This window comes from Amia ocellicauda, chromosome 23 (genome assembly GCF_036373705.1).
Source record: "Amia ocellicauda isolate fAmiCal2 chromosome 23, fAmiCal2.hap1, whole genome shotgun sequence".
NCBI classification, from domain to species: domain Eukaryota; kingdom Metazoa; phylum Chordata; class Actinopteri; order Amiiformes; family Amiidae; genus Amia; species Amia ocellicauda.
Genome location: NC_089872.1, coordinates 8,094,093 through 8,122,041, shown reverse-complemented (window position 1 = coordinate 8,122,041; position 27,949 = coordinate 8,094,093). Strand labels below are relative to the sequence as shown.

At 40.9% G+C, this 27,949-nt stretch overlaps 1 protein-coding gene across 1 annotated transcript; it reads right to left on the bottom strand.

The window, feature by feature from the left end:
• On the bottom strand, positions 1-27,627 carry pcnx2 (pecanex 2). Its single transcript, XM_066697344.1, has 34 exons — positions 27,090-27,627; positions 25,512-25,714; positions 23,876-23,987; positions 23,305-23,341; positions 21,385-22,515; positions 21,063-21,192; positions 20,283-20,425; positions 19,984-20,062; positions 19,363-19,513; positions 18,255-18,397; positions 17,923-18,076; positions 17,714-17,746; positions 17,341-17,512; positions 16,756-16,866; positions 16,325-16,416; positions 14,476-14,585; positions 14,075-14,180; positions 13,451-13,543; positions 12,903-13,053; positions 12,309-12,450; positions 11,780-11,957; positions 11,509-11,617; positions 8,406-8,535; positions 8,096-8,154; positions 7,640-7,855; positions 7,198-7,451; positions 6,748-6,981; positions 6,098-6,201; positions 5,770-5,911; positions 5,000-5,230; positions 4,528-4,802; positions 1,392-1,570; positions 827-1,254; positions 1-278 (listed from the first exon to the last, which is right to left on the bottom strand). Exons 1-34 carry the CDS (start codon positions 27,240-27,242, stop codon positions 96-98), a joined length of 6,168 nt encoding a protein of 2,055 aa, XP_066553441.1. The 5' UTR covers positions 27,243-27,627; the 3' UTR covers positions 1-95.
• Positions 27,628-27,949: the final 322 nt, after the last annotated feature.

The following is a 27,949-nucleotide window of genomic DNA, read 5'->3' as shown; positions in this document are numbered from 1 at the left end:
ATTTATTGTGTTGCTTGGGGGCAAAGAGTAACATCCTCTACATTCAGAAACCTTTTTGCCGAACATGCTGCTGTTTGAAGCAGGTTTTTGGAGCTTCAGGACGCCTTGTGCTCTGACAGCGTCTGTAAAGTGGGGGCCGAGGCCATCTCTTCTTGGCTCTTCTCCTGCCCGTCTGTGTTGTCTTTCTCATACGATGCCGAATTTTCCTTGGGCCCCATGAGGCCGTTTGGTTGACTAGACTGTGTGGCTTCCAGGCTTTCGCAGGCCTCAGATGTCCACTGTAAATAAAATAAATTTAAAAAGGCTAAATAAATAACTACTTAAATAGTCATAGTCATATATTTGCTTATCAATCATCTGTGGTTCTGAAATGTTATTATCCTAGGAATGTGTAATTATCCTAATATAAATAGTATTTTTGATATCTTAAATTGTCTGTTCAGGTTTTCATTTACAAACTGTAACTTCCTAAAATCTCTGATTTTGATTTAGTGAGCCAACAATTAGTAATATTTAAAAGTCCAGCACTGGGGACATACTAATGTACCAGGTTTTAGATTTAACCACAACCTAATTGTTTCTTCACAGTACTATGGGAACGAAAACAAATAATTAGCCACTAATGGGTCTCCAGGACTCCAGTAGTTGGTTATGAATGATTTCAGAGACCTTGCAGTGGAAATGCAGTGAATTTCAGGTGCTCACAACAGGATTACAGGGAGAAACAGAACAGGAGCTGCTTTTCAGATTTTCTCATGTGTTTTTCTCTGCACACACTGTACATTTCCCAGTTCGCAGCACGAGGTGTCATTCACTGGCTCTCTACCTGTGTGGCCCTGCTCCCGGTCCTGGCAGACGGGCCGACGGCGATGTTGACACTGCTGGAGGACTGCGTGTCGGTGGTGTTCCCGCCCTCGGCAGCAGACAGGCCAGAGATGACCAGGCCACTGGAGAAGCTCCTCTTGCCGAACAGCAAGCTGAGCGTGGAGCTGGAGGACGAGGCTTGTCCAGAGTGGTGGTGGGCCACGGCCTGGATCTGTGAGCTGAGCTGCCCCACGGTGGAGAAGCGTGGCACTTGGGAGAAGACCGAGGCGATGGAGGTGTTGAAGGACAGCTGGCTGTTGGAGAGTCTCTGGACGAGGCCGTTGCCAGAGGTCAACACCTGCTGACTCTCAAGGATGGGCCCCGACTGGCTGGTGACTGGGGGCCTCGGGCTCTGAGGCTGCACTGAGCGACTCCTGTACTCTCTTCTGGCTGGGGATCCACAGAAAATATACTTGGTTACCACTGCTATCAGTAACAGATCAGTGCAGTAGAAATCCAACCATTCTTGTAGTGATCCTCAACATTGACAAAATAAAAGCTTTTAAATGGTGTTTCTTCCTGCGTACCTGGCGCATGCTGCCTGGTTCCCACTGCCTGTGGCCCCCGGGGTCGTCCGTGGTGTCGGCTGAGACTCTGGGACGTGTTGGAGGTGTGGTGGTTACTGAAAGAGGAGGACCCCCCTCCGCAGTCCACATCTTCAATGTTGCCCACACTGTGGCAGCTCGTGATGTTGTCTTTCCTCACCCTTTGAGACAAATAGGACAAAGGAAACTATTGGATGTGAAGATGTGAAAATTGGTTTCTGTCACCTTCTTCGCTGTTAGAGGAGAACTCTATTCTATTCATACATCTATAAATAGATATAGATATAATTTATATATATATATATATATATATATATATATATATATATATATATATATATTTTTGTTATCAATTATTTTTATTGGGGAGAATACACACACAGACATTCCAAATAAAACAAAACATCAACAAGACAAAAAGGTTCAAATCAAAATATCCCTCCATTTGTTTTATTTTTTATTCCCCCCCCCCTCCCCCTCCAAACCCACCCTTTGACCTACCCATCCCAATGACAGCCCCCACACCCCACCCCCCCACAGGAAGGACCAGAAAAATAAAAAAATAAATAAAATAAATTAAAAAGCTAAATAAATAAATAAATAATCAAACCTTCAACATATATTTATGCAAATTATTCCAGTAGTGTTTTAATTGAATCTGCCACTGCTTTCCATACCCCCACAGTCCCCCTACAGGCTCCATGGATCCTAGCAGTAGACAACTCCAAATTAACGATATCAAGAAATGTGAGGATCCACTGACGCCAGGTGAGGGCATGTGGAGGTTGCCAATCATTTTTTTCAGTGCTGTTAGAGCAGCCAACCAAATCTGCTTCTGTTGCAGAGACAATTCAACTGAGGAGTCATCATCTAATAGTAGAATTGCAGGTGTACATGGTATCTGAACAGTGAGAAGACTAGACAAAGTCACAGCTACTCTTTTCCAAAAAGCTGCCACTTCAGGACATTCCCATACCATATGTAAGAAGGTACCTACAACACCATGAGAACATAATTCACACATTGAGGTAGGGGTGAGTTTCATAAGAAATATTTTCCGAGGGGTTAAATAAATTCTATGAATAAAATTAAAATGAATGAGTTGGGATTCTTAGAAGCAGAATTAAAATTTCACCAAATATTAGTCCAATCTATAACATCTGTCATCGAAAGATCCCTCTCCCATACCGTATTAATTGCCAAAGACTTATACGAAGCTTGAAGAAAAAAAAAAAAAAAGTTTAGATACCAATCCCCTCATTTTCCCTCCCGTATCCAACATGGTGTGCAGTGTATGATATGAGGAGCCTGGTAAGTCATATTGTGATTGTAGCTCCAGAAATGTAGAAAGACAATTATTTCTAAAAACATCAGCTAAGACATGTACGCCCCTGCCCCTCCATTGTGGAATGGAAAAAGGGCGCCCTCCTGAAAGAAATGCATGATTATAAAAAATAGGGGAATGTGTATGCCATTTAAATTGGAGTATAGTGTGACTTTCAACCATTCGCCACACTGTAATTAATTGTGTAATTACAGGACCAAAATGCAACCTACAAAATGTTGTGGGTATGGCAAGTGAACCAAATCTTGAACTCTGTAAGGAGATAACAATTTTTCCTCTATTGATTGCCATGAAACTAAAACTTTAGAATCCAACCATATTGCTACTCGGCGAAGAGCATAAGCCCAAAAATAATATTTAAAATTAGGTAAAGACAACCCCCCTGCCAACTTTTCCCACTGAAGCGCAGTGACCTTCAGACGTGGGCACTTCCCCTTCCACACAAATTTAGTAATAATTGATTGTAGTTTATTCCAGTACTTAAGTGGGGGGGATCCCATGATGGGACCCACCTCCGGGGACGGTCAGTTCCCCCTGCTGGAGCCCGAGTCCAAGATCTTTTAACCATTTTATGGATGATTGTTTTTAAAATGACTTTTAAAATGAATCTTAATTGTTTTTAAAGATTTAGTTGTTTTTAAATCACTAATTGTTTAAGGGTTTTTTGGTTTAGTTTTGTTATATTTTTTTTGTCAAATACATTGTCCGTTTTGGATTTAATTTTAAATGCATTGGACCTTTTTTGTTTGTTTTTTATTTTTACCTTTTTAATTGTTTCTTTATTTTGTCCAATGCATTTTCAGTTATTTCAATGTATTTGACTTTTATGTTGGTGAGCAGTTTTGCTTTAATCACGTTTGTTTTGTTGTTTTGTGCACATGTTTATTTAAAGTTAAGTTTTTTCTTGGTTTTGTTAAATCACGAAGATTTTAAAAATTTTAAGTGATTTTAAGAATTGATTTTAAAAGTTTTTAATCATAAGTATTAAAAATTTGAATTGTTTTTTTTTTATGTAATGTAAAATACTATACACAATAAAACAGTACTTAAGTGGGGGAGAAAGGGGTATCATACAACTAAAAAAGTTGATACGTGGGAGAATATTCATTTTAACTGTAGAGACACGGGCTTGCAGTGAGTTTGGTAGAGAAGCCCATCTATTCATATCAGTATCTACCCGTCTCAGATTATTAAAATTATTAACTGAGATAGTATAAAGAGACAGATAGATTTATATTCCTAGATACTTAAAATGCTTCAAAACTGGAACAGTAGGAGAGACAACACAGCTCTGCATTGCAGAATTCAAAGACATAAGTGCAGATTTAACCCAATTAACTTTATATCCCGATAATGAACTAAAGTGATCTAAAATAGATAACAAGTGAGGAAATGACTGAGGGGGCTTTGTCCACAAAAAGTAATATATCGTCAGCATAGAGTGATATGTTATGCAAAGTACCCTTAACATTAATCAGGATGTAAGATAAAGACTGTCGTACCGCCTGTGCAGGTGGCTCGAGTGACAAAGCAAATAGAAGTGGAGAGAGGGGGCAGCCCTGACGGGTACCCCTGGCAATAGGAAATTGTGTAGAGCACTTGCCACCAGCAAGCACCATTGCAGAGGGATTAGCATATAACACCCTTACCATACTATATTGATTAATTTTAAATGTATTTATTTTCCCCTAATTTCCCAACCTTTGGTGCCCATACTGAGCAGATAGATCTTTAGCAATGGGTTTGTGTTAGACGCACAGTGAATATACTCACCTTAACCACTTGGAAAGGAGCCAGGTTCTTATGCTCTCCAGACTGATGGGGCCACCCCAGATGCTTTGCAGTTGTTTGTGGGTGCCCATATATGACGTGGTCAAGGGTGACACATACATGGGGTAGCCTAGTGGCTGGTCACATGACGAGTTGATCATGTTCCTCAGAGCTTGCTTGGAGTTCTGGATGCTGCCTCTCTCTGGGTTTCGATTGCGGAGGAACACGAGTTCCTGCTGCTGGCCAGCCCACAGTCCCCGGACACACTCCTTATTGATCTGTGAGAACAGCCATGGAGGAAATGGGACATTTAGTTCAGTGTCAAAAAGAAATGGACTTTGGAGATGGTTCACTCACTCAGAACGGCGTTTTATTTCCTTCTAGCCGGAGCACATGACTGGATACGTGATGTTTATATATTGTTATAAAGTTGTGACATGACCCAAAATATACACACATTAGAAAATGGATCTACCTTAATAACTTTGAAGCTGAGCTGGCGCTTGTATAGCATAATGATCTTGTATTCGTCGGTCCCATCGTCCACCATGTGCCTCAGAGTGAGCAGCGTATCTCGGCTGGACAGCACCGCTTTCCTCCATGCTGGGTCTCCTTCGTGACAAATGACCAGAGTCTTCTCATAGTTACTGATGGCTTCGTAGAGAATCGCAGGGTCCTCTGTTTCCTCTAAGCAAGTGAAATGGTCCTGGGGGGGAGGGAAAAGGCAAAGACAATGATGAAAACAGAAGTAGCACTGCTTTTTCCAATATTTTGCTGTGCTTCATGGCCTAATAACTTGGCAAACCACTTTCCCAGCTAAAACTCTGGAATAATTAATAAATAAACAACAGAGGAACATTTTGACTAATTCTTTTGGCTCTGTAGTATGAAGATGCCTACTATTTTTGTATCCCTGAGCAGATGACTATTGGCTGCTTAGAATACACAACACTATGCTAATGAGGCAGCTGTCTCATTAAGGGTAATCGCACCCCACTGTGTCCTTGTTTTACTAGGAAAACTGTACAGCTAGAAGGTGGCGTGTTATTCAGTCTGTACTCTGAATTCTGTGGATTCAACCGATTCCTTGAACTGAGCTTTTGAAAACACTCCAACTGAGTAGTCTGTTATTGTAATTAGAGATAAATAATATATTCAGCTAACATAATTCATTACACCAAAATAACATCTTCTGAATACAATATGTATATATGGGGGACTTCAGTGAATCAGAGCAGCACGTACCTGGTGGAGCTTTAAACTCATCCTCACGGCTGGAGCCAAGACCTTCTGCAGCAGGTCCATGTCGACGAAAACCCATTCGTCCTTCGCTGCGATGCGGAAATCACCCTTAAACAAGGCGTTGAAGCCATAGAGGAAGGGTATGCTACAAGAGAAGGGTATAAAAATTATATTTGAAGTAATGAAGTAAGAATCTGGATTACAGATTAAATTATACTTCAAACATATCCAATGTTGTGGCATATGAAAAATATAAGGATCATGCATTTTTATCCATATATTCAAAGTCTAGGTTTTTTCTGTATGGCTGTGATGGAGGACGGGTATTTACCTGCTGGACAGGTTGTGTGAAGCCGTCCCTAACGACCTTCGTCCAAGTACAGAGAGGGCGAAGCACAGGGTGATAACAGGTGAGTCCTCGTCACTGTTAATGGGCTGTGGGGTTCAATCAGACAACAGGTTGTTCTGTTTTTGCCATGTGATTTTGCGATTCCACAACTGGCCGTGCCAAAGAATGTATTCCAATTAAATGTCATCATAATTCATCCTAATGACGAAAATGGTGACAACTCTGCTGTACAACTATTATCCTATCATTCATATTAGTCAGATTTAGTGCATTAGGTGTGAGGGTCTTGCTGGAGGCTAGAAGACATTAATCACCTCATACTAATACTACTGAACTTACACAGGAAAAATCGTCTAACAAATAATATTACTTATTAGATTACAGTGTACAAGTTTACAGTGTAAACTTTACAGCATCATGGTCACTGTATGCCATGCACTACAGTAAAAGATCTCTACATAACTGCCTTTACTTTTAGATTTACTTTTAAATACCTATAATATATAAATGGGTATGAAACCCATAGTATGAAACTCAGGGTTAATTGATTCGAATTATTGATTCGAATACTGTAGACTATGGAATACCAACACATTGTCAGATCGTTTTTTGGGAAGTTATTTGGGGCCTACCTCATCTTGCTTACTGATGCAGTACTGAATCCACTCCAGGTAAACATTGCAGAAACTGGCCCTTGTTATGCCTTGTAGGCAATGGACGTAATCCTCGTCAATTTTGACACTGAACACCGCCGGGTCCCTCTCAATATAATGCCATTTGGTGTATGCCTGGAGGACCTCGTGTATCAAAGGCTCCTTCAGCCAGTCCTGAAGTTTAGGGGAGTGGAGCAGGAAATAGATGATGCTCTGTGGGCAAACAAAAAAAATGTTACCAATTTAATTAATCTTATCACTCACATGACCAATGTACAATAAAGAGACATGTAAAGTGTAGAGGAAATCATGGTAGAAGTCAAGAATCTCCAATTGCCATTGCATAACAATCACCCTTAATAAGGGTCTGGTCAGAATTTAGAACTTCAATCTCTAGGTTTCCCAGCATTCTCAGCGAGTTCCAATTACCTTGAGATAGTAGGTGATGAGGAGCTTCCTCAGGTCATACACCTGCAGCATGGTGGCGGCATTGTTCTCACTGATGCTGTAGCCCTCCAGGAGGTACTTGGTCGTGGTGACCTCCCAGGCGAGCCAGCGGAGGTTAAAGGCCGCATTACAGGACAGGACGTGGGGCAGGTGCCCGGGTTCACAGCAGCAGCAGGCATCATCGTCCTCCACGCCTTCTGTGATGGCTTCCACTTCTCTCTGCTGACAGTATGTGCCTGAGGGGATAGAAATGGGAGCAGATTTCAAATTTCATGTGTCCTCCTTGCAACCCAAGACACAAGGCTGTTATAATGTTTTGCACTGGGTTAGAAAAAAACAGAACAAATCTAGACATTCTTTACTTTTGAATCCCTTTCTTTGGTAGTAGTATAAAAACACGTTGCTGTTCGTGTAAGAAGGTTACCTCTGAATTCCAGACCTCGTAGCTGGAACGTAACCAGACCGTTCCCAATTTCTATCAGATGCACAAAGGCGTTCAGGTAATCCGAAGCCAGTATGAAGCAGTCTCCTGAACTGTAGTTTCCCCAGCGGCCCAGCAGTAAGTCCCCACACAATGAGTGCTGGAGAGATCTCGTGAGGTATTCATAGAAAATGGAATTGAGGTTGTTATCATCACATCCTGAAGAAAAAAAATTATAATCAGTGAAGTTATCTGTACGTTTTTTCACAGTAGATGAGAAGCATAAATTACAGAGATTCATGACAAGATAAAGTGTAGATGTGAAATCAGAGAAAGAGGAGAAAGTGAGATAGAGAGTAAAAAATTGAGGTTTTTAATTAGGTTAAATTTCAAGCAAAGCACAATATTTCACACAGATAGAAAGGAATGGGGTATTTTGAATCACAGTTCAGTTTGTACCTGTATCTTTGTCAATCTGAGATACAAGTCTGCTGTTTGAGTTGTCTATCCGTTTGGTGCTTGGGAGAGGACAAGAAAAAACATGTTACAAATGCAAACCTGACACTTTGAAACACAGCGGTTTGCATAGTAATTAGAGTTATTTATAAACAACAGAAAGCACATAAAAGCAATATGAAACAACAGATCATTGAAGTCTATTCAGAATGGAGATCTCCAGATGTCAAAAACATTTCACTGAACATTGTGGCACAAGGCCTTCTCCCTTTTGCCCTGAGATAAATTACAAAATTAAATACATTTGTCTTACTTGTAATTTCTTTCCCAGAATTTTACTGGCCGGGGGTATGATGTGATAAAGATGGCGCTGCCCAGAAAAGGGGTGAGTGGGGTATAGAAAAGTGTGGTCACAAAGGTCTGGAGTAAAAGCATGGCTGAATCTGAACTGCCAGGTAAAGGAAAAAATAAATGACAACAGTGGAATAAGGTTTCATAAGTCTGCCAGTTCTTTAATGCAGTGATCAGTCAGGTAAGGTTTAATGGCTCTAAATATAAACAGAAAGTTTATAATTTGTTATACAGTTTATAAAGTTTCTAAAAAATATTAATTTCTATGAGTTAGGGTAAAAATAGGTTGTTCAGACCTACAGTTGGGCATTGGGGCGTTTTTGGTAAGTCAGGTTCTCTTTACTCACAGCACTTACATGGTGTTGTTGACCAATATGTCGTAAAGCTCTACACTTGTTGCATGTCTCCCTGTTGGGGAGGATTCTCAGGCCTCCCCTGTTTCTGCTTTGCTTGTCATTTGCAATTATAATATTTCCAGAAACACAGGCTGTGAATAGACAACTAAAAGAGAGGAAGTGAAATTGGGAAGTATAAGAGTGAGGCACTGAACACTGCTTTATTAAGAGGATTTTAAGCTTTTTGAATGACATACAGTGAGGGAAAAAAGTATTTGATCCCCTACTGATTTTGTACGTTTGCCCACTGACAAAGAAATGATCGGTCTATAATTTTAATGGTAGGTGTATTTTAACAGTGAGAGACAGAATAACAACAAAAAAATCCAGAAAAACGCATTACAAAAAGGTTATAAATTGATTTGCATGTTAATGAGGGAAATAAGTATTTGACCCCTTCGACTTAGTACTTGGTGGAGGTCAAAACCCTTGTTGGCAATCACAGAGGTCAGACGTTTCTTGTAGTTGGCCACCAGGTTTGCACACATCTCAGGAGGGATTTTGTCCCACTCCTCTTTGCAGATCCTCTCCAAGTCATTAAGGTTTTGAGGCTGACGTTTGGCAACTCGAACCTTCAGCTCCCTCCACAGATTTTCTATGGGATTAAGGTCTGGAGACTGGATAGGCCACTCCAGGACCTTAATGTGCTTCTTCTTGAGCCACTCCTTTGTTGCCTTGGCTGTGTGTTTTGGGTCATTGTCATGCTGGAATACCCATCCATGACCCATTTTCAATGCCCTGGCTGAGGGAAGGAAGTTCTCACTCAAGATTTGATGGTACATGGCCCCGTCCATCGTCCCTTTGATGCGGTGCAGTTGTCCTGTCCCCTTAGCAGAAAAACACCCCCCAAAGCATAATGTTTCCACCTCCATGTTTGACGGTGGGGATGGTGTTCTTGAGGTCATTCCTCCTCCTCCAAACACGGCGAGTTGAGTTGATGCCAAAGAGCTCGATTTTGGTCTCATCTGACCACAACACTTTCACCCAGTTCTCCTCTGAATCATTCAGATGTTCACTGACAAACTTCAGACGGGCCTGTACATGTGCTTTCTTGAGCAGGGGGACCTTGCGGGTGCTGCAGGATTTCAGTCCTTCACGGCGTAGTGTGTTACCAATTGTTTTCTTGGTGACTATGGTCCCAGCTGCCTTGAGATCATTAACAAGATCCTCCCGTGTAGTTCTGGGCTGATTCCTCACTGTTCTCATGATCATTGAAACTCCACGAGGTGAGATCTTGCATGGAGCCCCAGACCGAGGGAGACTGACAGTTATTTTGTGTTTCTTCCATTTGCCAATAATCGCACCAACTGTTGTCACCTTCTCACCAAGCTGCTTGGCGATGGTCTTGTAGCCCATTCCAGCCTTGTGTAGGTCTACAATCTTGTCCCTGACATCCTTGGACAGCTCTTTGGTCTTGGCCATGGTGGAGAGTTTGGAATCTGATTGATTGATTGATTGATTGATTGCTTCTGTGGACAGGTGTCTTTTATATAGGTAACAAGCTGAGATTAGGAGCACTCCCTTTAAGAGAGTGCTCCTAATCTCAGCTCGTTACCTGTATAAAAGACACCTGGGAGCCAGAAATCTTGGTGATTGATAGGGGATCAAATACTTATTTCCCTCATTAACATGCAAATCAATTTATAACTCTTTTGAAATGCGTTTTTCTCTCACTGTTAAAATACACCTACCATTAAAATTATAGACTGATCATTTCTTTGTCAGTGGGCAAACGTACAAAATCAGCAGGGGATCAAATACTTTTTTCCCTCACTGTATGTAATTCCCTAACTTTCCCTAACCTAAAATGAAATCATAGAATCGTGTGCTTCTCTTTAATCCCATGTGTACTCTTCACTGTTGTGTTGTTTGCCAAGTGTTTAGCATCCCATGAAAGCTGAGACTGAGAAATCTGTTTTATATACCCCCCCCATTGCATTCTGAAATGGGGGGTTGGGGGGATACTTGGTCTGAGTAGAAATACAAAATCTCAGAAAATATTGAAGATTATGTAATATTCTGGAACCAGATAGTCTATTGATCAAAACAAGACCATCCACGTTTTGGTAGAAGCAACACACACCTGTAGAGAGCTCATAATGTCAAGATAGATAACTCTGTTTACAGTGTACTAATACACAACGATTTCACATTATTGGATCTGAACTTCTTTGTGTTTGATAGTACATCAAATAATATATACTGGATTAATTGTTAGGTTGTTCTGAACAAAACAAGCCTATTTGCAAAGAAATCTGATGGAAACTGAGTCTGAATGAGAATGAGACCCCCCTCCCTCGGACAGATTGCGCAGTTACCCCCCGGGCTCTGAATGACGGCGGGCAACACAGAAACTGTAAATGGGATGTGTTTGACAATGAAACGGGCTGGTAGCCAAGAGAATAAGCTTTCAAACAATGTGTGCATTGTAGGAATACAGTGTGACTTCTATGCACAGGAGCTGCGCGTAGTAGTAACACAGTATACTGTGTAGCCGCTTACCTTTGTACCATTTCAGGTTATTCACTAAACTTAAACTGCTTAAGTTTCAATAAAAACTGTTCTAAAACTTTTGACCGGTAGTGTATATACCTGTGTATATACCATTTGGAATTATTTAGAGTACAATATGGGTCAGCAAATATAGATGTTATTAAGATAAAAGGATACGAGGTACAGCAAAAGGCTGAGCAAAAGCATGAAAAGCACTTCCCCACGCAATCTGCCAAGGAGCGATGTACACCAGGATGAAGTGTAGCTTGTGCAGAAGATCCCAGAGCTATCAGTGAAGAGAGAGAGAGAAAAAATCTCTTCATTAATAAGGAGACTTCTTTTGTCTTGTGCAACACAGGGCCTTACCAATCTCGAATCTTCAGAAATGAGGGACAAAAGTAACCTCCACAGGAGTCGCCTTAATAATCATGTAATGGCACCAACTTGCCTTATGAAACACGATGGACATCAGGAAGAAGTCCAGCAGGAAGCTCTCCGACGCCGAGCTGTAATCGAACTCGAAGAAGACGATGGTGAAAACCAGTGTGACAAACTGGAAACTGGGATGGCAGAAGGAAGATCGCAGCAGCTTCATCCCAGCAACTGTCATCAACAAGACATCACAGCTGGAGCGAAACACAGAAACCTGAGAGACTCGGGGGAAAAAAGCATTTCTGAGGGCTTATAGGATTGACGTTTGGCCTGAGAAGTACACAAGAGTCAAGCTTTAACAGATACTAGTAGTGCCCTGTTGTTTGGTTTACATGGGCCCGAAATTACAGCTGCACAAAAAACGATTAATCGTCCATTCGTTTAGTGCTTTTTGGGAGGGGTTTAGACACTGATCGAAGTGACTGACACTTGCAATATGGAGAACAGCTGCAAGGGTAAGTGACGGTGGCCTTCAGACCATGAAATACTAATCGATCAGTGTGTTGCAGTGATATAAAACATTCCAACAATCAAGCGCTACTCACTGTATACCGAGCCGTTCACGATGGCTGAGAGAGAACCCGTCGTTGGTCAGGGCGCTCAGGATGATGGCTGGGTAGATGACGTACTTCTCGAAACAGACGAGACACACGTAGAGGCGTTCGAACCACATCAGGTGGGCATGGTCTAAAACAGTGGAAGAAAGCCCCAATTGTTTCCAGCTATTCCTTGAGTAAGACTGCTCTCGTTCATGAATCGAACAAACATCTTCCCAGGAGGCTGAATCCAATAAGGATTTACTGGGCTCAAGCAGCGTGGGAGAAATGCTGAAAAGCCCTTTGTCGCAAGATTTTGATTAATACTGTAAAACAGTCTAGATGGTGTGGGGTTTAGATGTAAAGCATTTGAAGAGACTGATGTTTCAGAAATACCAGCTGGTCAAATGATTGGATTCTGCGTTATAATTTCTGTTCAGGACCCAGAATTCTTTCCAGCTGCTATTGCCTGAATCAAGAACATGGAAACACTCAACAGTAAAGGGAATAAATATGGGAATAAACATCTTATATGTGTCCAATTGAAGACTTTAGGGCCAACAGACCCTTGGCGTTTGTCACTCCAGCTCTCAGCACACTGACCTCTTGGCTCGTACTGCGTGTATTCTTTGCTTTTGAGGATGGGATGAGATATCCAGAGAAAGGGGTGGTGTTTTCTCAGCTGAGGGATCAGGTAGTGGGTGACAAATCCCACAGTCCCCGCTAAGGTGTACAGCACAATGGTGACAAAGGGCTGTAAGAGAACAACATTGACATTACATTGATAGTACATTTCACAAGCAAACAACTATTGGAATGGATTAACCTCAGATTCCCATCAAACAGAATAATTTAATTGCACTACATTTGCATTTAATTTAGCTGTTTTTCCCATGCCTTTAACACGCTTCTGCTATGCATGTTTTACTTTACCATGACTTCACTGCCCTTTTGTATACTCTACTGTGCTTTTAACATGGTACACATTAGTAGGGATGTGCAAAAAGTTAATTCGGTAATATCTGATTTTGTTACGTCTATAATTACAATTTTGTTATGGCTTGTTAATATTCTTCACTAAAAAATATGATGTGAAAAGAAGGCAAATACATTAGAATATTGATGATGATAATAACAGAAGCAAGCCTTACCTTTAGTGATAAAAACACAGTGCTGGCACTTATTGCAAAAGTCAAAACCGAAGCTATCATACACACGACCAGATCAGAATGAAGCGTTTCTCTCTGAAAGAATGATGTGAGAAGACAGTATTATTTGTCCTTGTATTTAATGGTCTCACTGTCCCTTTATTTTCCTTTTATTTTCTTTTACATCAAACAGACGCATTATTACAGACTAGTTAAACCTATTATTACTGTATTAGCTGCGATGTTATGCAATCATCATCATTACTAAACATAGACATTTCTGACATCATGGCATCGCTGCTGGAGATGCTAAGCAGAGCATTAGAAAAGGGGCCGCTTTTTGGGGCCAAAATGCTTTGCAAACGAGACGACTCAAATTCTAGAATCTACTCAAGAGTTCCACTACAGAGTCATTATTGTTAATTGGTATGTTGGGGAATACAAGAATCCACCTTGAGTCCTTCATAGAGCAATAATAAGCAGCTCAGAATTGTGTTGGTTTTACTGAGTTCAAAAGGTTAGTATTTTTACCCACATTGGAATATAGTCAAACAAGCCTCTGAGCACATTTAGCTTCGCTCCATAGACTAATCATTGCTAAAATATTACAGGTGGGGATATAATTACCACTGAACTGCGTAGCTTCCCTGGAAGAGGATCATGGTTTTCCTGTGTGGGATCCTCAACTTTAGAGTCCTTTAAATCAGGCATCAATTTAGACTGCATAAGAGATCTGTCAAAACAGACATTGTTTATTTTTTCAAACCAATATAATATGTTCGTCATCAGATAATGAAAATAAAACAATACAACAGACATTTTATTGGCTTTTCATAGATAGGAACAATTCAATTCACTGCACTATTTATGCATTTGCTGTTACGTGTCCTGCCATGTCTTTACAAACACTGGCAATTTTAGAAAGTTATTTTTAAATGAAGTACTTTTTTATGGAGATTACATTCATAAGCAATATAAAATACTGAGGAAAGCAATGACAATACAAATTAATTCGCAAATCCGCTTACAGCAGCACAGAAGGGTCGCTGCTTTGCCGGCTGAGGTGATACGAAAACACGACTAGAAGGCCACAGAAGGCAGAAAACAATGCTGGGATGTGTTGATCGTCCCATGGTTCCTAGAAGTAAAAACAAATTGAATACATGTATAACAAAAACAAGGCCAAAAATAAAGGATAAGATATCATTGTGGCTACAGGTGTTTTCAGTTATGCTGAGGTTGCTTGTAGGGTAATATTGTGACACATTGTGTAACAGAATGATGTTTTTGGGGTCCAACTTGGGCTTTATTTTGGTTTTTACTATGGTATAAAATATGAGATATGTTTTAACTATATATTAGTCTGTAATCCGTTTATTTATTTAATGTGTTGCCCATATATTGTAGAAATGAACCTCGCCATATACTCTCAATATATAAAAGACAAAATATATTTGAACTATACCCCATATATTTTAAATATACAGTACTGTGCAAAAGTTTTAGGCAGGTGTGAAAAAATGCTGTAATGTCTCTCCCAGGCAGACCGTAGACGCAGTGGTCGGCCAAGGAACTTACTGCAGCAGATGAAAGACACATCATGCTTACTTCCCTTCGCAATCGGAAGATGTCCAGTAGTGCCATCAGCTCAGAACTGGCAGAAAACAGTGGGACCCTGGTACACCCATCTACTGTCCGAAGTCTGGTCAGAAGTGGCCTTCATGGAAGACTTGCGGCCAAAAAGCCATACCGCCGACTCAACTATGCACGAAAACACAGGAACTGGGGTGCAGAAAAATGGTAGCAGGTGCTCTGGACTGATGAGTCAAAATGTGAAATATTTAGCTGCAGCAGAAGGCAGTTTGTTCACCAAAGGGCTGGAGAGCGGTACACGAATGAGTGTCTACAGGCAACAGTGAAGCATGGTGGAGGTTCCTTGCAAGTTTGGGGCTGCATTTCTGCAGTTGGGGATTTAGTCAGAATGAATGGTCTCCACAATTACACAAGTACAGGTAGATACCTATCCATCATGCAATACCATCAGGGAGGCATCTGATTGGCCCCAAATTTATTCTGCAGCATGACAATGACCCCAAACATATAGTGAAAGTCATTAAGAACTATCTTCACTGTAAAGAAGAACAAGGAGTACTGGAAGTGATGGTATGGCCCCACAGAGCCCTGATCTCAACATCACCGAGTCTGTCTGGGATTACAGGAAGAGAGAGAAGCAACTGAAGCTGCCTAAATCCACAGAAGAACTGTGGTTAGTTCCCCAAGATGTTTGGGCCAACCTACCTGCCGAGTTCCTTCAAAAACTGTGTGCAAGTGTACCTAGAAGAATTGATGCTGTTTTGAAGGCAAAGGGTGGTCATACCAAATATGGATTTGATGTAGATTTGTCTTCTCACTTTGCATTTAGTTAACTGATAAATAAAATCTATTAACATGTAAGAATGCTTTCAAAAATAGACTTTACAGCATTTTTTCACAACTGCCTAAAACATTTGCACAAAAAATGGCCAATTGTGTCATATGAGAAATATAAGCATCACATATTTCTTCCACTTATTAAAATGACATGTGTCTGTATGGGAGGGTTTGGGTTCTGTAGGATCTGTCTGTTTGACACTGTAATGCTGTGTCATAAAAACAAGATACAAATCATTGTAATCCTTGTCTGAACAGCCAATTTAGATTTAGTTTCATAAAAAATATTTAAATTAATTAATTTATAGACTATAATAAGTTTGTATAAAATTGTTTGTCCTGCAACAGTAATAACCAATTATCTGTGCCACCCAACCTAACTTTCAGTTCATGTTGCAGCCTATGTTTCTATATGAATGTTTAAAAGGCCTGAAAAACTAAACGTACCTTCAGGGCTCCGAAGCAAAACCCATAAAGTGCAGCCAATGCAATCAGGCTGCGCAATAAGCCATAGAAAGCTGAAGTCAGGCCTGTGGCAGCTAAAGAGGAAAACATACACAGCATATTGATCAAGAATGATCTTCTAAGAATGAGGAACAACTACTACTGTTTGGTTTTGTTTAGCAGTGGTTGTGCCGAGACATACAGGAAGCTGACCGTACTTATTCCACAGGTGCTGAAGTGAAGCACTGTGAGAAAATGTTGATCAATTTTGCAATCAGAGAACTGTATCTGCGTATTCGACACAGCAGATTCTGGTTCGAAAAGCAGCTGACATGCAGCCAACAGAAAGTCAAGACCAATCCTAAAAATCGCTACCTTTTTGTAGTAACTTTTTAGGCAGATGGTGTTTTAACATAAAATCAAGAGGCACATACCAGTTCCACCAAAGAAATGCACGTCGATTTGCTCCAACAGGTAAATCAGAAAGGTGTTGAATTGGGGGAGCAAACCCACCAGAAATATAATTGGGAAACAGTGGGTGAATCCTTCAAAAACAAAGGGATAAAAAGGCATTAGGAACTTTTTATTTTCTAATACACTTTTCTGTTACATCTGTATTTGTGTTATCTGGTTTCTTAGCTTGCTATATCTGTACGTTTAAGGAAGTCAGACAAAAGCCATTTGTATCCAAAGGGAAAATTGCCATGTAATAAGGACTGTCTGGAATCTGAGTCAGCATTTGGTTGAATTCCCAGTCACAGGGTATAGCTAAAGAGACCAAGGTTCAATTACCAGGGAGACCAATTTAATTTGCTTTTCAGAGATGTTATTAGACTTGAAAAGCTTGGGCATACAAGGGATATCTTTGCCCTCCAACATGTCCAAGAAAAAACAGTCTTGGTCTGAAACTGTTCAGTTCAGGGTTAAGATCGGGATATCCCCCCCAAAAAACACCGCAGACATATCTGCACTGAAATCTGTCATAGGGCTCTACAGAAATACACAGTGCCACCGCTTACCTATTAAAACATCCCTTATGAATGTAAGAGCATCTGGTGAAATTATTCTCACGCCATACATTGTGGAAACTGGAAGGTCCTGCCGTTCCAGAACCAACTCCAACAACCAAATAAGGCCACAGAAAATACAAAAATAGGCAGCTCTGCTGTAGGCGACAATCTGATTGTGTCCCTACAACAAGAGAAAAACATGGTTACAATGTTTTGCAAATATAGGTCAAGATATGTTTTTTAACATATCTGTGAAGTGCTTCTCACTGAAATCAGGAAATTACTTGCTCATGACTTTCTATTTAATGCTGATGTGTGCAAGGTGGACAGTCCACCTGCGTCAAGATTAGCAAAGGTAAAAGTCATACAAGCGGGAACTTACGTGAGTTGGGGAAGCTGCATCGGGCTGGACGCTCTGAAACACAACCATCAACAGTGTGCGTCAGACACAGGGTGAGCTAGAACCACAAAGAGTCCACTTGTCTACGCAGCAATTCTGAATTTATTCATGTTTCTGTTGACTGACGGAATGGAAAACGACCAAAGTGGAGGTTGAATAATTGAACAGTGCTACAATTAAATCAGACCTACTTTCAGCAGGGAGTACTGGCAGCTGGCGATGACCAGGCAGAATTGGAAAACCCAAAAGTCTTTGAAGCAGCCGTGGTTCAACAGTATAAACCCAAGGAAGGCAACCAGGAATGCGAGAAACACAGCTACCATGTTCTCCAGAACATCTTGATTCCTGCATGCAAACGGTAAATACCAGTCAAATAATATCCCCCCTGAGGGTTTTTTTAATCTGAATCATATTAAAGAAGTAGAATCTTCATTGTTTGATATCTCACTTAATAATTAATTACTAAGGTGTATGTGTATTTATGTAGCAGAATCAGAAAGGGCTAAAGAGAAGACAACTTTACCTGTCCAACAATGCCAATAAAGTAAGCCGATCATATAAGATGTTTATCCATTTCCCAGGAAAAACCCAAAACTTGTAGTACATTTTGCGAATGGGTTTCTCTTGTATTGAAGTCTCTGAAGATTCATCAATGGAGTCCTCCTCCTAAAAAGAGTATTATCCATCAGAACTTATAATCACATCTCAAGTAAGTCTTTATGCGAAAGCCTTGTTACTGGTGCTGTTTTTTTTTTTTTAATACAATTTATTTGGAACTTCAAATTACATTGGCAGTGATGGAAGTAAAATGTTGAAGCTAAAAGCTCTGCTCTGCTCTACTGTTTCGAAATTACATTTCCATTTCATCTGTAAAAAAAACACAAACCATCCATTACTTAAGCATATAAACTATTTCTATTCATGTGTTTTTTTTATCTCCATTTTTGCAAGCCGAGAAAAAAGTTGCCTCATAAAGAAATCCATTCTAGTATAGCAAGGGCAGAGTAGAGGCTGAAGACATGCTTGTACAATAGTGTGTGAATGTATTGGAACTTACTGGAACCATATTGGTCATGCATTCACTTCGCGTAATGCACTGAAAGAATCATATCATAAGGAAATCATTTGTTATCATTAACTCATCTGATGTGAAACGAATTCAAAACTAATTCAAAACTACAATCATAGTTCTACATTTCTTAGACATGTTTGGGTAATCATTGTATGGGAATATAAACAGAAAGATTCATGAACTCCCTCATGGTTCACAATTTGGGCTATTTTATACTCATCTCTTACCGTTTTAATCCTTACGATTAAGGGTGACATTTATGGCACAGATACCAAATACCAAAACCCAATTTACCAGGCCTCTGTCTGAGTTGGGGGCCTAAGGGTTAAATAAAATGTGTGTGTGTGTGTGTGTGTGTGATATTAAAGTAATCTCCAATATTTTTCTTGACTAAATTCCAGGACTATAAATCACAACATTTCATTTGGTAAGCACGAGCAATCAGCACTACAGAGGCAGAGTGAAGCAATAAATCTGCAACACTACGGCAGTTCCTGCACTCCCTTCTGAAAGCTTGTTGACAAGGGGGGCCATAAATTTTGTGCTACACTATTCGTACCTGAAATATTTCTGTGTGTCCCCCTGGTGGCCGCAGTCTCTGCCCTGGGATGATGCAGTGTTGGAGCGGGCATTCAACTCGGCCCACAACAGGGCGGCCCACGACAGGCCTCTCCTGGCACTCGGAGTTGGAGGAGGTGGACAGGAGATCGCTGGCCATACAGAGGTACAGAGATGTTGCCTTTAGCTAACTGCCCCCCCACTGGAATATAATGTCTTGAAAATGTTTAAATATTCTAACAACAGTACAACATTTACATTTTAGGAAAATATGCCCTTCCTTTTCTATTCAGAGCAGCTTCCCTTCAGATACCTTACAGATTTCTTACTAAACCTCCCTGCAAACTACTAAGCCAGTGCTAAAATTTACTATAGCAGGTTAATATACTATTTCTATTTGGAAACTGAGATAATATGAAAGGAAAAAAAAGCTTTTTGGCACCACTCGCAGCAGATGAATGTCATTCTGTGCATATGTTTGATCAGTCTGGTATCTTTCAAGTTGTCAAGCTGCTGAATCACTGCCCTGCTTTTTCTGAATTGGAGCTAAATATGCAAATGCTTATCAACATTTAAAACACTGTGCTTTCAGGTGACAGTTCAAAGACAACTGTTATCTTACCACATATTACCAGTAATGAGTTCTGCTCCTAGCGGCAAATTCAACGCTCTCTCCGCATAGAGTTTACGGGGCCTTTCTCCTAAAGTAAAAGGCAAAACAAAAAACATTAGGCCTTTTATTTGAATTAATCTTTTGTAATTTATTAGCCAGGATTTCAAATGGAAATGGATTGAAGAATGCATGTTTAAATTAAGCAATAAACTATCCAAAATGCACCCTCCATACATCAATGCTGAATTAATCGATAGGAATTCTTGACATAATCTTTTTCTCATCGATCGCACAACCCGTCTACTTACTGTGAACTGTGTTAAAAGTGTAAACTTCTTCTTTAGAGGTAGCTTCTGGTCTGCATATAACTTGCAACATCGAGCTTTCCGACTGTGAGGTCTGAGAAGGCAGGGAGTCATAGTCAGGCTCTTTATCCTTTTCTCCCTGAGGACTAGACATGAATAAGGCAGAAACTATTGATATTAATTCAGGGCACATACGATGAAGTTGCCTCCCCTCCCTTGCCAAAAGACATTAGCATCACTATTGTAAGATTCATAAAAGTAATATATTCCCCATTGTTCATATACATATCATGAAATAATGTAACCTGTCAAATAATACAAGGCCTTAAGTAGAACAATAGTAGTCTAGTCTAAACAGGTCCATTATGGAACCCACTATGAATGTGAATGTCAGGAAATTCATGAAGAATTTACCAATCTAAGTAAGGAATCTTTAAAGCACTGATCCCATCATGCATCTGTCCAAAACAAATTGAGTGGAGTGTAGACTGTAGACTCAGGATATAGGTGTATTTCTGCTCTGCTTCAGTTCTTTGAAAGAGTTGCTCAACAGATCAATCCTGACTGTCCTAAAGAAAAAGAAATCCCCCAGGGCTGCATCACAGCTAGCTTATGGACCTTTCAGAAGAAGCAGACCTGTATTTTACATTTCCAATTAATGAGACCATTCTGTAGGAGAAACTCATACAGCCAGGGCAAAATCAAATTCAACATGCAAGATTTATACAATACATAAACATACATTAATATAACTATACATCCTTGCAGACGTTTAAGACCTACCTCTCCGGAGAGACAATGGGCGTTGGTTTTTCAGAAACTGTGTGGGGAGTGTCTGTGGTCACTAAACTGTTAGGTGGGTTGGTAAGCTCTTGTTGGCCTTCTGTTTCCATTTCTTCATCATTTTTCATTGCTGTTATACTGTCTGCTGGACAACAAACATACAGATATTTTCCATCATATACAGGACTCAAGAACAAATGTGTTTTAAGGCAGCAGCTGAAGAAGAACAAAATAAAACAGATGAGATCCATTGGTAATCGTGGATTGAAGTGGGCGATTTGTGTCTACGAAAGCAAAGCTTCTTAATAAAACCGACACTGACCTTGATCAGCTGCCTTTCCTCCGTGCTCAGTTGCCACTTCTGTCTGATTGCTGCCGCTACTCCGGGTGCTGTTGATGGACACCAGCAATGAAACAAATTCCACAAAGTTGGATTCGTTGGGAATCTGACCCTCCTTCGCCTCCAAGTCGGACTTGGACGATGTCATGGTCTTCGACTCGTCCTGGGCTCTGTTTGCGCTCAGGAGGGCGTCTGTCCCACTGTCCATGCTGAGGCCCCTGGTGTGAGTTCTTGGCCCGCCAGTGGGTTTAGCGCCCCCTCTCTCGTGCTTGGATGGGATCTGCAAAAAGACGTCATCATCCGATTTCAGCTCCTGCGAGGAGGGATTGTTAATATCTGGTTGTGAGCCAACTTGCGAATCGATTCCAGAGGAGCTGTTTTCATTCGTCGTGTTCATCTGGACGCTGAGGTGCCCCTTCTCGTTGCAGTCCTGGACAGCCGAGTCCGAACTGACCAGCTCTTTTGATACATTCAATTCAGGCATGGGCAGAGGCTGGCTGGCATCTTCATTAGGCAAAGATGTGTTGTCTTCAGGCAAGTTGAATGTAATGACAGGTATCTTCACGAAGCCTTCATTGCCGGCGTTGCCCTGCCGTTCCCCTGTGTCTAGATTCAGTTGTGCCTGGGCAGACTCCAAAATGCTCTGCTTCACCGACTCCTCCAAGTCCGCGGCCGTCTGAGCGTCGCAGCTCATGGTTATGATGATTTTCACCGTGTCGTTGTCATCAATCTGAATGGAGGGATTGGAATTGTCCACGAGAACCACCGCGATTTCATCAGAGCAGTATTTCTCCTCATAACTGTTGTCTTTTGGGACGGGCAGTGGGCCACATTGGTCCAGGCTCATCTCAAGAGAGTTATTGTTCTGGTCTTGCTCCGGTTTATGTTCCAGCTTTTCTTCCCCAGCCTTCAGGTCAATTTCTATTTGAGGTGAAGTTCCTCCAACGGTGGGATTCCCATCAAGCAGGGTGCATTCCTTCGCCTGGCTCTCCTGGACCACTTTAGGATCTTGCAGGTCTTTATAAAGATTGTCAGTGACAGACTTATCTTCATGTAGTGAAGCCAACTGCTCCATCCCACTATCAGTTTCCTGACATGGCATTTCACTCAGTGCTGCAGGAAAATCGAGAATGTAGGATGTTACAGCGTTTTTTTGTCATTTTATATGCTTTAAGTATGTGTATATTTAGTGTTGTGATATTGTGCCTTCCAGCATTGCAAGCTAAAGTAAACTAATCTCTATATTTGTAAGCTGTTCATTTTTCTAATGCTCTAAGGATTTAAACTGCTCCAGATATAGAATTCTCTTTACAGGTGTGTTGATATTGGACACAGTCTGTTCAGGAGAGCATTCGTTTGTGGAGAACCTCGGGAGAAATTATCAATACTCTGCCATTAATCTGCCAGCAATGGGAGCCGCTGAGAAGGACAAGTGAGGACTGCTTATAATGCCACCGTAAGCAGACTTGTATTTTTCATTTTACTCCTTATCAATTTAACTACACATCCCCAGGAGTTCCCACAAGAAAAGCATTACAGGAATCTGATCTATGTGAGTTACACATGCAACGGTAAGCATTTCTGCAGTCTCAAAGCATTAGCACGAGAGCTTCTGATCAATTCATCTCACAGCACATGAACTTTGGTCCACTTTACATCCATAGCAAGGGACAAGTAGCATCAAGAAACTGCCTAGTGACACTAACAGCAATTTGAGTGATGTAAGCTGGATTGCATTTACAGTGTGTAACACATAGAACAACCTGACGTTTTTACAAGAGTCTTCTGGGAACCAGTAAATGGAGAAGAAGAACTTGTATTGTTGTTCCACCCTCTCTCTTCCACATCTAAATGCAACTCACACCCCCACACCATTTAAATTCTTTGAAAATCTGTCAATACCTTCACTGTCCTTTGTTTCTTCAGGCTTTGGGTGTTCCTGTAAGAATTTGTAAAATGTATTATGCCGTGAACTGCACTGTAATTATTGCACTTTTATAATGCTCTTATATTTTGTAAGTCGCCTGGACAAGGGTGTCTTCTAAAAAATACATCATATTAATAATAAAAGAAGGAAAACATCATGTCAATAAAGTATATATAATGAGATATGTATTATATTTTACTGTATTGTATTCAAATGGCTTCATTTCAGTATTCACCAGCTGCCACAGTCAAGCACACATGCTGGATTTAAATGTTACTATAGATATGCCAGAATTAATACTTGTATGTATTTTATGCATGTATTTTAATAGTTTGCTAAAATCAGATTTCAGCAGCACTCGGTTCCATATTTATATCCCCAGGTACAAATAGCTAGGGCATTAATTTGCTATTATTCACATAATAATAATTACATGCATCAGTGTAAAGGCAAACCTGTGTAAGGACAGGATTCATGCTTGATTGACAGGAATTTTATATTGTAACTTATGTTTTACTTCACAAGCAAAAAAGTAATTCCACTAACTGCCATTAAGACTGCTATCTCTCTGTGTTTCTCTGCATCGGGGACCACGGGGCTTTGTCTGTTGAGGTTCAGTTCAATCATGGCAACATCTTCGGCTGCAGTACTGCTCTTTCTGTTGAGACAAATACAGTGGGTGAGTAGAAGTTGGAATCCCCTTGATAGGCAAAATGATGGATCTCCTGGAATAGCAATGTATGCAGAGTATTTATACATCAATTCAATAAGAATTGATGCCCATTATTGTAAAGTGTGACCATTATTATTATTATTTTATATATACACTATTTGGCCAAAAGTATGTGGACATCCCTTCTAATGAGTGGATTTGGCTATTTCTGTCACACCCATTGCTGACAGGTGAATAAAATCAAGCACACAGCCATGCAATCTCCAAAGGCACACATTGGCAGTAGAATGGGCCATACTGAAGAGCTCAGTGACTTTCAACATGGCACCATCATAGGATGCCACCTTTCCAACAAGTTTGTCAAATTTATGCCCTGCTGGAGCTGCCCTGTCAACTGTAAGTGCTGTTGTTGTGAAGTGGAAACGTCTAGGAGCAACATCAAAAGTTCACAGAACGGGACTGTCAAGTGCATAGCCTGTAAAAATCGTCTGTCCTCTGTTGCAACAATCACTACCGAGTTCCAAACTGCCTATAGAATCAACATAAGGACAAGACGGCGGGAGCTTCATGAAATGGGTTTCTATTGCCGTGCAGCCGCACACAAGCCTAAGATCACCTTCCGCGATGCCAAGTGTCAGCTGGAGTGTGAAGCTCACCGCCTTTGGACTCTGGAGAAACAGACACATGTTCTCTGGAGTGCTGAATCACGCTTTACCATCTGGCAGTCCGACAGACAAATCTGAATTTGGCAGATTCCAGGAGAACGCTACCTGCCCGAATGCATAGTGCCAACTGTATAGGTTTGCTGGAGGAGGAATAATGGTCTGGGACTGTTTTTCACTGAAGGGGAATTTTAATGCTACAGCATACAATGACATTCTAGACAAGTTTGTGCTTCCAGCTTTGTGGCAACAGTCTGGGGAGGCCCTTTCCTGTTTCAGCAAGACAGTGCCCCCATGCACAAAGCAAGGTCCATAGAGAAATGTTTTTTTTTTTTCAAGATCGGTGTGGAAGAACTTGACTGGCCTGCACAGAGCCCTGACCTCAACCCCATCGAACACCTCTGGGATGAATTGGAACGCCGATTGTGAGCCAGGCCTGATCACCCAGCATCAGTGGAATGAGATGTTAGAGGTGCCAGTGTCCACATATTTTTGGCCATGTAGTGCATATATATTTTATTATAATATCACCAATGATTTATGTAGATTTTGCAAAGCTCTCGAGTAGCTATCAGAGACTCATAAGAACTGTAACATTTCAACAAAACATGTTTTTTCCCACCTTGACACAAAATAATTATAAAACACTAAGACTTGTACAGTAATATACAGCAATCCAATTCTGAACCCATCAGACATGGTGAAAGAAACATCAATAAGTCCACTCATGTCTGGTCAGAACTGAGACAGGGAGTGGTGCTGAAACTGAAGCACATTCACGGCTGCTTCTACGTCTGTCGCTATTAAAGATCAAACATAAACCCAGCGCACTGCTTTTATATGTTACCTCAGGCTTGGTGGAAGGCATGGATCTGAAGCATTGCTCTTCTTTTCCTCAGCTCTGCTCACATCCGACGGGCTTTTCTGCGGTGCAATTTCGCCCTCGTCGAACATCAGATGGAGACGATAATTGACCATCTTAATCAGGACGAAAAACACGGTGACCAGGCTGCAGTAGATACTGAGGGCTACCGTGGTCGGAGGCAGGGCCTGAGATATAAGGATATAAGAAAAAGGTGAAATAAGTGGGCAGTCTTGACACAGATATACAACAGATACAACTGCAAACAAGCACTCTGCACAAATGTGAGCAGACACACAAAATGTCCTCTTATAGTGGTTGGGCCTTTTTGGTTGATGCTAATTATCAGAGAGAAGGCCAACTGTTATACTTGCGTTCATTTGATAAATTTGCATTGAAAGGTGTGCAAACTTGTGTCCACAAATATCTCTGTGTAGTTCTGGTGAGCACATAGGCTACATATTGGAGACAACTAACATGTTGTGCAGTCAGCTTTTTGAGCTTGCAAGTAATCACTTTTCTTGCTCTCTCTCTAAATACGACCTATGGCTTTGTTTTCCCAAATAAGAGACGCCACACCTCAACATAATAGTAAACACCCCTCAGGGAAAACGTTAGTCTATTAATAACATTTAGTTTTATCCTCTGCTACTTAATTCACTTCTTGGGAATTCAAACTGAGCTCCTGGATTTAATTTCTGTATTATTTCTCCCCCCCCCATTAAGGTTTGTCCTTAGCTAGTTTGCAGTTCCAGTAGCCTACAGAACCCCCAGCAACGGTGACATGCTTTATGAGATGAAAAATAAACTAGGAACAACTTTATATTCCCATGTATAGTAGTTAAGCGATATCCTGGGAGAAATTCAGTGTGAAAGGAGAGAGTCTGCAAGATATTTAATCCTCCTCACTGGAATCTAGGTTGCAATGGGGAAATGGGACAGTGAGTGTCATCCCATACTTGAATGGAGAAAATAGGGGTCAAGGAACTGAGAACATTGTATTGTGGATCAATTTAAATTATTACATCAAACAAGGGATTTAGTCTACTAGAGTGTACTATTAGTGGAAAATTTCTTTCTTGTATTATTCTAAATGATACCAAACTGCAATACAATGGCAATTTACTTAAAATCATATTTTATTTTTTGAAACTACTACTTAATTTCAGGTTAATTTCTGAGTTATTTCGATTATTCTGTAGTTATGGATTGATCTTTTATCACCTGTACATCATTGAAATGGGTGTTTTTTATCATGCAAATATAGGCGAATCTGGTCTTATTTCTGCATTATTATACACAGGGTTCTCGTTTGCAAAAGTGCATCAAATCACATGGTATGCAGTAGAAAAATGCGACAATACGACCTACAGCTTAACATATATTTAAAAAATAATAATGCTGTTCCCTGTCAAATTAAAAATATAGAAATATAGAAATATAGTATGGGATGTATAGCCTACATCCCATACTATAATGGTGTGAGGTAAGCAAGCATGACTGCGTTTTTCTGAGGTACAGGCTTGCCATGATGCCCAGTTTGCATATGAAAGCTGTACTCACCAGGTGAAGGGTTAACGGTAACATGAGCAGAAATATCCACAGATAGAGATGGCAGGAGTTATTGAATTTGTCCTGCTCTGGGTCGTGATACCAGCCGCCGGTCAGGGATGCCCAGACGCCCTGCCGGAGAGTCTGCACCACCTGCGAGCCCATGTCTCCACAAGCCGCTAACCGTGCAGAATGGGGGAATTAGATTGCTGAGGACGCAGCCATGTTGAAGCTGCGCCGCTGATTGTTAATTAATGAATTTCTTTTTTTTCTTATCCACCGGCCCTCTTCATTTTGATGGCAGGTCACTCATAGTCGCATCTCTCTCTCTCTCTCTCTCTCTCTCTCTAATAGATCGTCATGATCGCTGCGCAGCTCTGCGGCTCTCGCACTACAGCTGCCGCCCGGAGCTGCTCATCACGCCGCGGGAGTCGCATCCCTGCAGCCGGGGAGGTGACTTTGCGGGCCCTGCCCAGATTGGACCAATACGGTGTCCAGATCAATGACAGCCGGCTTCACACGGGTTTATACGCCCATCCATGAACGGCAAACCAGCGTCAAATTGCGCTGATGTGGTGCGAAGAAGCGCAACTAGATTGACTTGAATGGAAAGTATAGTCCAACCAATCATATCAAATGATGGTCTACCGTCTACCTGCACACACACACAAACACACACACATATTTGAATCTGCTTAATCCACCCTGACCCAAAGTAATCAATTTAATATGACAAAACCATGGATTTTCCACATTTCTTTACTGGTTTAATAAGCTGCTTGTCGTTTATCCAAAACAAGCTGCAGATTTGACTGTAGAAAATACAACAACATCAAACGAAATAGCTTCATTTATGCAGTATTGGCATTTTC